The 12756-nt window shown below is 36.9% G+C and overlaps 3 protein-coding genes across 3 annotated transcripts; 2 read left to right on the top strand and 1 right to left on the bottom strand.

Annotated features, from left to right (window-relative positions):
• Positions 1–2495: 2495 nt before the first annotated feature.
• Positions 2496–5377, top strand: LOC133202438 (solute carrier family 25 member 45-like). The gene is made up of 6 exons (XM_061338260.1): positions 2496–2583; positions 3630–3772; positions 3895–3938; positions 4026–4106; positions 4380–4629; positions 4767–5377. The coding sequence occupies exons 2-6, from the start codon at positions 3679–3681 to the stop codon at positions 5222–5224; spliced, it is 927 nt and encodes a 308-aa protein (XP_061194244.1). The 5' UTR covers positions 2496–2583; positions 3630–3678; the 3' UTR covers positions 5225–5377.
• Positions 5378–5578: 201 nt separating this feature from the next.
• LOC133202428 (uncharacterized) lies at positions 5579–6310 on the bottom strand. Its single transcript, XM_061338248.1, has one exon. It carries the CDS (start codon positions 6308–6310, stop codon positions 5612–5614), a length of 699 nt encoding a protein of 232 aa, XP_061194232.1. The 3' UTR covers positions 5579–5611.
• A 3106-nt stretch (positions 6311–9416) lies between these two features.
• LOC133176548 (putative ankyrin repeat protein RF_0381) lies at positions 9417–12684 on the top strand. The gene is made up of 2 exons (XM_061311665.1): positions 9417–9528; positions 10638–12684. Exons 1-2 carry the CDS (start codon positions 9521–9523, stop codon positions 12439–12441), a joined length of 1812 nt encoding a protein of 603 aa, XP_061167649.1. The 5' UTR covers positions 9417–9520; the 3' UTR covers positions 12442–12684.
• Positions 12685–12756: the final 72 nt, after the last annotated feature.

Here is a 12756-nt window from a genome sequence, read left to right as displayed (position 1 = left end):
TTTAGTCGCCATCTTTTGTTCTTTGCTGTAGTATCTGAGACTTTAATGTTCTACATGTACAAATGGGTCCACTTGCTATCTTCACATTATGACAAATGAGGAAAAATCCAAAAGATTAAAAATGTGAGGGCATCAATTAGAGGGCAAGTGAGATTATAGCATTAATCTCCCATTGTTGCTCCCTCACATATCAAAGACATCTTTCCCTGCTTGGGATTAACTTTGTTAATAATGTGGTCATTATTTTCAGTGGAAACTTCTCATAGCGCACTTAAGGTGCATTTAATACATACAATGGAAAACCAAGAAATACACATAATTTTCAAACAGGTAAGTAGGTCATTCAATAGGTATGTGATTGGATATGTGAAGCATGATTTGATTGGATGATAGAAGCATAATGATTGATTGATTGGATGTTGTTTTACGTCCCATTCGAGAATTTTTTATTCATATAGAGACATCACCATATGTCACTGAAGGGCTTCAAATTTTGACCTATATACAGAACTCAGGGCCATTGAGCAGTGAGGTTTTTTTATTGTACCAAAGATTTACTTAAGGAATTATGATGTGGTTGGATATGATAAGCATAATGTGATTGATGTTAGACACGTGGGATACGAGTGGATGTGAAAAGCATAATATGGTTAGATGTGAGAAGTACAGTGTGATTGGATGTTGGAAATGTGATTGAATAGATGTATAATATGTTATTTGATGTTAGAACAATGATTTGATTGGATGTGAAAAGATACTGAGTGATGGAATGTGAGAGGCATGATATGAAAGAATGAGAAGTGTGATATGACATTGGTTGTGAAAACGTCAGAGCATGAGACATGCTGTGATTGGCTGTGAGAAGTGTGATATGAGATTAGACTGAGAAGCATGATTTGATTGGATGTGTACAGTATGATAAAGCATGACGTGATTTACATTATTTACCAGTACAACGTGGTTGGCTGTTTGAAGCATGATTTGAATGGATGTGAAAAGCATGATAAGGGATTGGATGTTAAATCATGATGTGATTGGATGTTAAAAGTATGATGTGATTGGATATGAGAAGGTGATGTCACTGAGTGTTAGAAGTATGATGTGATTGAATGTGGAAAGAATGATTATTTAGATGTGTAAAAAAAAAAATGAAGTGATTAGATGTGATATGCATGAAGTGATTTGATGTTAAAAGCATAAAATGGGATTGAATATGAGAAGCATATGTGTTTGGATGTGAGAAGGAGATGTGATTTGATGTAAGTGTGATGTGATATATTGGATGTGAAAAATATGATTTGATTGGGTGTGATATGATTGGATGTGAGATATGATGTGTTTGCATTTGAGAAATGTTATGTAATTGTATGTGAGAAACCTGATGTGATAGATTTCAAAAGTGTGATGCAAGTTAGAATCATGATGTGATTAGATGTGAGAAGGTTGATATGTTTTTTTTTTATGTGAAAGAATAGTGTGATTGGATAAGAGGTATGAAGTGATTGGCTGTGAGAAGCATGATTTGATTGGATGCGAGAGGAATGATATTATTGGATGAGAACAGTGCAATTAGTGTGATAACTATGATGTGATTAGTGTGATAAATATGATGTGATAAGTGTGGTAAGTATGATAATCATTGTCCTATTAATATTTAGCCTATTTGAATCGTTTGACTTTCATTACACGGTGTCTTCATTTGGAAGAACTTAGAAATTGGCCATAATTCTGTACCTGTTCAATTAATTTTAAACTAAGCAGAGGGGTATTTTTCCAAATGCACATGATATGGAGTTCAATCAATGCTTTCAAAGAGAGCTACTGTTGTAATTGAGTTTGAATACAAAGAATGAAAGATAACAAAGTGTCATATTTTTAAATTTTTAATTAACTGAGTGGCATTATACAGTGTTATAAATACCAAATTTACAATATAACAACTTAAAAATACCAAAGCCAGTTTTAGAACATTGTAATAGAGTATAAGATGACACAATGAAGAGGTATTTTACAGACAATAAAATTAAAAAGTATCAATTTCATTTCTAGACTTAAATTTCATCGGCTTAGTTTAACCGAATAGTTGATTCTATTTTTAGCTAATCGTTTTATTATTGTTTATCAGGTACGTTCATAGATATTGAACAACAGTTACGTAATATTTATAACTCCTCAGTATTATAAAGTGGAATCATGCAAATATTTAGTAAAACATGAATCTATAGGTTCAGTAGAATATAGCGTAAGATGAGTTCAATGGTTCCGAGGATTATTCTATGACCTTCAACAAAAACTTCTCAAAGAAATGAAAATTCTCTCCATAAAGGCATTTAAACTAACTATAGCATGTAGTGACACTGTGTACACAAGGCGGTTTATCACGATGACCCAGGGTAGACAAACTACATGACCAGACAGACACAGGGGCGGATACAGAAACCTTGCCGTTATGTACTTATAATTAACAGGTTTGATCTAAGCTTGACCAGAGTTCTATAAACAACTGTAGTGTTTTTATCCTCCCAAGTCAGACTTTGAGCCGGAAGTGGGGGTCCTGCAAAATGAAGTGACAGGAGAAATCTAGTAAGTGGATTGTTTCACTGAGCAAGGTTGAGAGGGTGCAGTTCAATATTATATAATTATCGTGTCTTCAGACCAAAGTCAGCAATCTGTGCAAATTCTCTATGCGTTAATATATCGACTCGTTAAATGACAACAAATCAATATATGTGACAGAAGATTTCGATAAAGCTCAATACCGGGTATTATAATTATGAATATCGCGTTTGATCCGCTCCTTTTTCAGTGTTTTTGTAACGATAAAAGTAAGCGGATCAGAGAATTTAGTTTATATTTTATTAACATTGGAATACTGATTTAAGTAGGGTACATTTGGTCTTTCCAAATTGTTGTCTTGTACCGACAGACCCGGGTTTTTATACAGGATTATTAAGGTCAAAAACAAAAGCAGGTACATGTATATCTATCACGCTACGAACATAACTACACCGGCGGTGATAGTGATTTCAAGTGAGCTCCATTGAGCAAGCAACTTCTCATAAACCGTCAAATTAATTGTAAGAGGTACAGGCTCTCTGTAGGCCAGTTAACTCGAGAATCGAACATGATCATTGAAGAACTACCCTTAAAATCACCTTGATACTAACAAAAAATTATTATTTTTTTTTTTTTTACAAGTAAGATATGTCCGATAAAGATTTGAATGCATGTGCCGTTTTGCAAAGCCTTACCGGCTAAAATATTTGGTCACTGTGACCTTCTTTTGGATTGAAACAAATCTTTCTCCCAAGAGGGATCGTAAGAAAAATGTTTGCGAGTTGTAGGTTTCATTGTCTGAAAGATAGATTTGGACACACATACACACACACACTCACTAGTACACGGAGAGATGGTGGCAGGAATCATACATCTTTACCAAATACCAAAGTACGACTAGTCAATACAATACGTGTTAAACACTAGTACAGTGAACAAGTATATATAGAAATCTATAAATTGGAGCAAGCGTAAATCTTGTCACTACGTAAGTTTGGGTGGCTGGATCATTCCCTGTTTTGCTATATCTGACGTTATACGTTTTGTCCAAACAACTCCTGTTTTACTTTTAGGAATCGACTAGTGGCCAATGATTGAAATCGTCCTTCACATGTACAGAAGATGGCAGACGCAGAAAGTGTCGTCACAGAACCACGTGACGCACCCACCATTAACGAACATGTGCTTCATGACTATATAGCTGGGGCAATTGGAGGTTTGAATTGCTAGATAAAACATATATTGTGCTAATTAAATAACGGTAAATATGCAAGTACATGTAGTGTATGTATGCAGAGATCAATTTGCAAGATTTGGATTTCCGTGAATAAATTGTAGGTATGGCGGGAATCATCGTGGGCCATCCATTTGACACGACAAAGGTGAAACTTCACTAATATCCAACAGTATAATTAATGATTTTGTGAAACAATTTTATTGAAACATAACATTTGATTTTAATATTGAAGGTTCAGCTACAAACACAGTTACACGACAAGCGCTACAGTGGAACTATATCCGCAGCACTCAATATCAACAAAACTGGATGGGTAAAATCTTAACCTTCTTCCAACTGTTCTCCCGAATTTCAAGAAAGTTGGTACCTTTATAGGATACATCTTATTGATTTGGCTCGTTATGCCTGAATTTATGTTACAGTGCTTGGTAAGTAGGATACGTCTCTTTGATTGGCTGACTGTAGGATATGTCTCTCTGATTTGCTGTCTATAAATATGTCTCTCTGATTTGCTGTCCGTAGATATGTCTCTCTGATTTGATGTCTGTAGGATACGTCTCTCTGATTTGTTGACCATAATTTACAGGTACACGGTTTCTTTCGTGGGATGTCCACACCTTTGTTGTCCTACGGCGTTGTGAACTCCGTTTACTTCGGGGTTTATGGAAACACTCTGAAATTCTTAGAGGATGACAGAGAGATGAGGAAGTCTTCCTACCTGAACATTTACCTGGCGGGGTGCGCGGGAGGGGCTGCTCAGCTGATCCCCGTTATACCCACAGACTATGTCAAGGTGGTGCTACAATCACAGATCCCTAGGGACGCTGCCGACTCAGGTATGTACTGTAACAGCAGTATACACAATACTACATCGGTACGTTTATTCATTGGAGCGAAGTTACAATGCTTGAAAATTTTACCTTCATGTCATGTTTTAAAATTAATATTTTTTCACGATTATTATTATGTTTAGGGAAGCAGAAAGCATTCAAGGGTCCCCTAGACTGTATCAGACATATTGTGAAACACCATGGAATCAGGGGATTGTATAAAGGGGGCGTGGCCATGGCTTGGAGGGACGTGCCAAGTTACGGTCTGTACGGATTGACATACGAAGTCTTGTCCCACTGGATGAAGACGTCTGGTTGGTCTGATTCCCGAGGGGTTATTGCTGATCTCGTGGCAGGAGGATGCGCGGGAACAATCACGTGGGCATCCATTATTCCGTTTGATGTGGTGAAGAGCCGGTTTCAGGCAGACTTTATAGGAGAATACTCCGGATTGATAGACTGTGCAGTGAAAAGCTACAAGGAAGAGGGGTTCGGGGTGTTTTACAGAGGATGTCTGATCACGTGTTTAAGGGCGTTTCCCGTCAATGCTGTGACGTTTCTTATGTATTCTCAATCCATGAAGTACTTGGAATCATCATAGTCTGCGATGTGTATGTCGTGATACATGTAGGACCACACTCAGTCCATTGTGAAACAGGACACGTAATAGAATGTTGTGTACATGTGTATTAAGAGCACTTTGTATTCAGTAACAAAAAACATACATCATTAACAAATAAAGTTTCTGAACACATCCACTTCCACCTAACATTCGAAAACAGAAAAAAAGGTGGTTTCTAATTTCCAACATTAATAAGGTAGGAATACTTCAGGTATTTGTCAATTGTGATCGTTCACATCAAAGCGCAAAAGCGAGGTTTTCATGGATTGATGGAAAATATCCATTCATAGATGAAGAACCAAATACTTAAAAGCAATTGCACATTTTGCACTTTTAAAAATGTTAACAACAACAAAGCAAATCGTTCTAAAGACCCAAAGCAAATGTGGTAGATCTTTTCGGGGGATCCCTCAGCATAATGGGTTTTGATTTCGGTCGGAACACAAGACCCGACCTAGTATTTTCTCTAGACACTGCGATAGGTGGAAGTCGCAGTGCTCCGGCGCTGGTTATTTCATTGGTGTCTACCGTTGAGGGTCTTCTTGCTCTGATATACAAAGTCATGCCTCGTTCTCGTCTTGGCGGGAAGGAGGGTCGGTTAAGGATTGCTTCCAGCATACCTCGGGCTTCTTTATTACCCAGAATACGACCATCAGTTTTGCCGTCAGTGAGAAGTTTTTCAGTTTTCTTTATGCGGCGAACTTTCGGATGCTGTTCCCTAATGATCGTGTCTATCTGTGGTTGTAGATCCCTTAAAGAGACGCCACCATAAACTCCGTACAGGCTACTCTCGTCATCCAGATCCGGAACCTGGTCCCGTATCCGTTTTAGACATTTCTGTGTCCCCTTGGAGTGAATGTAAAACTGTTTGTGGGGCATACTCTTTTGCCACATCTTATAATCATAACTGCGTTTGTCTTTGTCAACAGCTTTGCCATACGTGATGCATTTGTTTTTAAGTTTATCATTGTTAATTGATGTAGTCTTTCTCAGTCGGTGGGTCTGTTTCCCAATCAGAGAAAGTCGTTTGTCCTGAAGTTTTGGAAAATTTTGCAAATCTGACATGTCTGTAACTGTCAGACTCCACCATCTGTAATTCTCTGAAAAATTGTTCAGATATTAATTTCAAATATATATATATATATATCTCTAAACGCGTTGGGATACGTTAGAATTAGAAATATATTTGTAAACAGATTTTATTATTTTAAATCTGGCAAATGAAAGTCAAGAAATAGAAAGTTTTTTTTCCATGTTGCAATACTATATATCATTTGCACATATCTACATGTATATTAACAGTAAAAGGGGGAGAGAAAAAAATTACTACAGATCATATACTTACATAAATTTCCTGCTATATACTTCTTAAAAGCGAAAAAAAAATCAAGAAGTCCTTCACAAATTGTACACTTAAGTACTAACCGAAATCTTCATCGAACACCGCTCCGGCGTAAAAAGATATTCATTTTTTTTTCTTCACTTGTACGCTATCGCAAATGATCATGGACTAATCGCGACTTAATTTACAAGTGAAAAGTATCCATTAAAATTTGGAAATGAAAGAACAAAAAGTGTATGTTATATGTGCCACTAATACTAATTATTTAATCCGGATTTGAAATATAAATCTGTAAATATATGTGTCAATATTTAAATCCAGGTTTAGAGACCTTAAATCACTTCTGTGTGGAGTGATTTAATCTCGTTTATTCACCTGATGTTTCACCTATTAAACTTTTCTTTTATTAATGCTCAGGTAGCTTTTGTTCAAGATCTTTACTCATAGTTTGATCCTTCATCTAATTAGCCGCTGATTAATCAATTTATTATAGACTTTTATTTTAGTGCTAGATATTTTCATACTGTTGCCAGTGAATGCGGAATAGTACACGTGTTTTTGTAATGCAATACCCAAACTATTGCCAAGCAAGACTCTATTTATAGAAATTGATGGCTGAGAAAAACTGTAACCTAGAGATTAATGGGCCACATCGCTTACCTCCTTCTACTCTTTGTTGATTGTTTGTATTTCCATAACCTTCAGATTTCTAAGCATAATTAATACGCAACATCATATTGAGAATATCTGATCGATCTCCTTTACTGAGTAATTTAATTTCTGGGATAGAATTGTATCGTCCTCGTGGTCATGGTTTAATTTTTAGTGAGCTTGAATCGATCTATATTATATCAAAACTCTTTAACACTGCTTTGTGCAGTGGATAAGTTCAGCCTTGGTTTGATTACGGCCCAGCTACAACACTGTGTAAGATGCTTATCGCTCCTTTATTTGTTACTCAGAATGTAACTCTCCAATGTTAAGAAAAATCATTTTTATACACTATAGTACATAAATCGATGTCGTTCTTAAAATTTTTAAGATTGACCCAGTATGATTAAAGTTTCCCCCACATTTTTTGTCGACGTGGCGTTGGCGTTATCTGTCTTCAAATATATATATATATATATATATATATATATATATATATATATATATATATATATATATATATATATATATATATATATATATATATATATATATATATATATATCGAAGGCTATTATGTTTGACATTACTCAATTTCAAGAGTTTTTACTTTTTTGGACAAACGACGCATTTTGAAAAAAGCTGAAAATCTAAGCTGATTTCAGGCCCGCAGCAACGGTTTAGAAAATTGGGGGGGGGGGGACAACTTCGAGAAAAAAAATCTGACAAGCAAAAAACTAAACAAACAAAACCAAAAACTAAAACTGACCAAAAGTGGCCGGGGGGGGGGGGGGGGGCAACTTCCCAAAATTATCTTACAAGCAAAAAACAAAGTCTAATTTACTGTCCAAATCCTGGTATTTGCTAATGCTCGACCTTACAACATCAAAAGTGGGGGTGGGGCAACCAGCATGTAAAGGAAAATTTACTATAGCAATATACTATATTCAGAAAAAGCCCCCCCCCCCCCCCGCTGCGTTCTACGGGCCTGGATTTTCGCTCTATTTAATATATATATATATATATATATATATATATATATATATATATATATATATATATATATATATATATATATATATATATATATATATAAAGACTATATGCTTTTTGAAATTACTCGTTTTCAAGTGTTTTTATTTTTTGGTCAAAAGCTGCATTTTAAAAAAACGCTTAAAATCTAAGCTGATACTGGCTGTATTGGTCAAGATGAATTGAAAATTCGGGGGGGGGGGGGGGAGTAATTGAATGAACCACAGATTAAATATGAAAGTGGCTGCAGCGACTCTTTACTGAAGATAATGGTGGCATGTTTTTAAAATTTCGATGCACTCATCATTTGTTTTTCATTTTAATAATAATAATTTCTAAATCTGAATTTTGGAAAGAACTTGTTCACAATCAAATTATTTTCATTCCTCATGAAAATGGTTAATATTTACTTTGTTTAGTATAAAATATAAAACTTGCGTACATAAACTTTATTTATTCTTCTCGCATGAATACATATACATGTCACTCCCATATTATTGCACAGTCACAAAATGGTACATGTATGCACTGTTATCTTTCTTCCTCACCTTTCCGCCTCCTACCTCAAATTAACGTACAAATATACTTATATCTAGCTTTGTTACCCTTACTTTACCACTTTTAACGTTTATAAATATGAAATCACAGGCGCGGATCCAGGATTTTTTTCCGGGGGGGGGGGGGTCCACACCAGTCAAAAAAAATTCCAATCCAGAAATTTCTTGACAAGCAAAAGAAAAAAAAAAGTAAACTCCTTTCCAAAACGTATTAAACCCAGAAAATTTCATGACAAGAAAGAAAAAAAACCTAAAGTCCATTCCCAAACGTAAAAAATACCTATTTAGTGGTGATGGTGGTGGGGTCCACGTTTTCTAAGGGGGGGGGGGTCCAAAGTCATTTTTTATTTGCTTCAGTATATACTTTTTTAAAATGACTTTGCAAATTCCAGGGGGGGGGGGGGTCTTGACCCCCCGACCCCCTCTAGATCCGCGCATGAAGCATATATACATGTGTATGAAATTGAATTTGCGATCTATACAGAACTTTGGAAATCTGTCAGAAATAATGTTTCAGTCTGTTCTCAATGATTTCCACAAATCGATTTTCCCGCAATATTTTTCGGAACCTCTCTGCTGTCTTCAGAAACCGGAAGTAAGTTCTAAATAATGTATACAAAGATACTGAGGTGATAAACATTATCATTTACATCACGATGTGAGGCTGAGAAGACAGAACAAAGAAGACTCTCGATGTCGAGGTAAACAAATTGCTTCATTCTCTTGTTCTTTCATCTTGGTTGAGTAAATGATCAACCCTATTTCAGTCAGGATTTTAAGTTAGCGAACATTATAGATACATTGATATAGATAGGCCAGTGTAGATTCAGTATATTAACATGACGAGTTTTCTACATCATGATGAAGATCAATGTGTTTTTATCAGGTAAGAATATGTCTTAAAATAAGCAGTGTTTGATGTAAGTTTTAATTTGCCTCGGTATTAAGAGATTAAGTTATTTCAGTATTGGGTCCCTTATGCCAGTTATGGCAGACAGTTTTAATTTATAGCAGACGACCTACTTCTGTTATAAACCATGTCAAGAACCCCTTTAAAATTTCAATGCATTTATCGCGAAGGTTGCAATGTTCACTCGGTATTTGCCGCATTTTTTTCGTATAACTGTCGGGAAATATTTTGAGATTCTAGAGATGTTGAGCCAATGTTGACAGGACCGATATACCGTGTTGTATAGTGTGTGTGTACGAAGATTTATCTCAGTGAATCATGTCAGAGGAGTGTTGTCTTTCTGACGAAAGAGCAGCCTCACTTGGCACTGCGATGTTTTTCTTTTGAGATTTCTCCGTCATTAAAATACTTGCCAACCTTTTGTAATTAGGTGCAATAAATTTTAGTTATCACTAGAAAGAAGATAATTTGTGATTATTAAGAGGGGAAAGATAGATAGGAATAGCAAAAATATTTAAGCAGGGAGAAATTTTTCGGGAACTTCAAATATATGAAATGAATCTCAAAATTATGTTGCACAGCTCGAAGAATGTTTGGCCGTACAAGGGTACTAGGGGTTGTCCTAGGGTAAACTTCATAAGTGTTTTTACAAGCTATATAGTTTGTTTAAGAGAAATTGTTTTTTATAATATGATCTTCCTAAATATATAATCTTTATTGACTGATAGTGTTGACTCCACCTTTTTTCAGTCTGTGCCTTTTCCTGGTTTGGTTTCCCCGTGGCAATTACAGTACCTTACTCTTAATGGAATTATACGTCTAAAATAACATTTTTTGCCAAAGTGTCAATTAAGACCACGTAATGTAATTAACTTTATTAAAGTCCCAGTTTCTTTTCAGTCTCCAGGAGGCCGTGGTGACGGGAGATGAACAGAGGATCAAGGACATTCTACAGACATGTCCTCCTCCAAAGGAGCAGCTCAAGAGTTGTCTTTTCTTTGCCTGCGGAAGCGGAAAGGCAAACTGTGCCGCTCTTATTCTTGAGAACAGCAGGTTCTCCCCTAATATACATAATGACGAAGAATTCACCCTCCTCACCCTCACCACTAGGGGCGGCCACGCTTCAGTGGTTGATATGTTATTACGTTGGGACGCTGACGTCAATATGGCTGGACCAATGGGGAACACCCCTCTACATTACGCATGCAGTGAAGGCTACATAGAATGTTGTAATATGCTTTTGGCTGCAGGGGCCAATGTGAACGCGAAAAATTCCCGCACAGATACGCCCTTGATTGTGGCTTCTGCTAACGGCCATATAGGAATCGTCCGATGTCTTCTGAGTAAAAATGTCTCCGTGCGTCGCCGTGGTTACCATGACAGAACTGCACTTCATTGTGCCACGGAAAATGGTCACATAGAAATCTGTCGGCTGCTGCTAGACACCAAGGCTGATCTGGAAGAAGAGGACACGTTTGGTAATACTCCGCTAGTCTGTGCGGCGGAGATGGGATACGTTGAAGTCATGAGACTATTACTATCGTACGGGTGTGACGTCAATCGTATGAGCCACAGTGCTGCAACGGCGCTACATTTTGCAGCGCAACATGGCGATTTAGAATGCTGCCGTCTGTTGCTTGATGCACGCGCAGAAATTGACGCCCAAGATATTCGACGTTTCACGCCTGTCATGATGGCGGCATTATATGGCCATGAGCACATTGTTAACTTTCTAATCGAACGGAGATGTAACGTCAATATGGCTGCCTATAATAAACGGACAGCTCTTCACTGGGCGTCAGAAAGGGGAAGTTTGAAATGTTGTGAAGCTCTTCTGAAGTCGGGTGCTAATATTGACGCCCAAGATACCCTAGGATGTACACCTATCTATAACGCAGCGGTTAAAGGACAAACTGAAGTTCTAAAATTTCTCATAGAAAAAGGTGCAGATCTGAATAAAAGACCAAATAATGGTAATTCATTGCTGCATTTTGCAGCCACTGGTGGAAGTGTTCCGTGTTGCCAGGAAATAATACGAGCGGGGTTCAACGTTGATATTCAGAAACAGGACGGAATGACTCCTTTGATATCAGCGGTTAATTACAAACAAATACAAGCTGTTAAGTTCTTCCTGGACGCTGGTGCTGATACAAATGTTCGTGGTCTGCATGGTATGACGGCACTGAACGAAGCCGTGTTTTACAACAGCCCGCAGCTTGTTGCTATTTTATTGGAACATGGGGCGGATCCAAATCTTGGAGACGATGCAGGAACCTTACCATTATGGTTTGCTGTAGACGGATTCAGCATAGAGTCCGTTAAACTACTTTTACGAGCAAACTGCAAGTTTGGAACACAGTCTTCTTTGAGTAGCTACTGCGGACCTTGCAACCCAATCGAACACTCGGTTCATAAGAAGAAAGAACAGGTGCTTCGCTGGCTAGTCAGTGCTTACTGTGAAGAAGCAGTTAACATTTTAAAGAATCACCTTCCAACACTTGAAAAAATGACAACTATAGAGGACGAAATGAAAAATAAAGTTCGTGAAATATCAGCCTTTCCAAGGCCGCTGATGGAACACTGCCGTAGAAGTATCCGGAAAACGTTTGGAAGTGGTGGGAAAATCCAGGATAAAATCAAACTTCTCAAACTCCCAACATCACTGCGGGAGTACCTGTTGTTTTCCGACTTTGACATTGACTGAAGTATCTTTAATATTCATATTTATAGTATTTATTTCTATATTAACAAAGCTATTATTTTAAACTACTTGTTATTTTATTAAATGAATGTTGTGTTTTTGCTCAGTATCACTACATAAATGTATCAATTACGAGATGGAAATATTTTATAGCACTTATATTTTATATTTACTATTGTTGGACACTGTGCTTAGCTTCCCCTTATGCTTAGGGAACAAGATAAAATAAACTTAATGCATGTACAAGTTTTATTTTAATGCCTTATACCAAAGCGGATATTCTAAACGCCATTCTGATTTTTAGCTCACCTGAGCCAG

Source organism: Saccostrea echinata, unplaced genomic scaffold, assembly GCF_033153115.1.
Source record: "Saccostrea echinata isolate AGI-Se365-2 ecotype Australia unplaced genomic scaffold, CSIRO_AGI_Sech_v1 ptg000002l, whole genome shotgun sequence".
Taxonomy (NCBI): Eukaryota; Metazoa; Mollusca; class Bivalvia; order Ostreida; family Ostreidae; genus Saccostrea; species Saccostrea echinata.
This window is presented reverse-complemented; position numbering and strand designations above follow the sequence as displayed.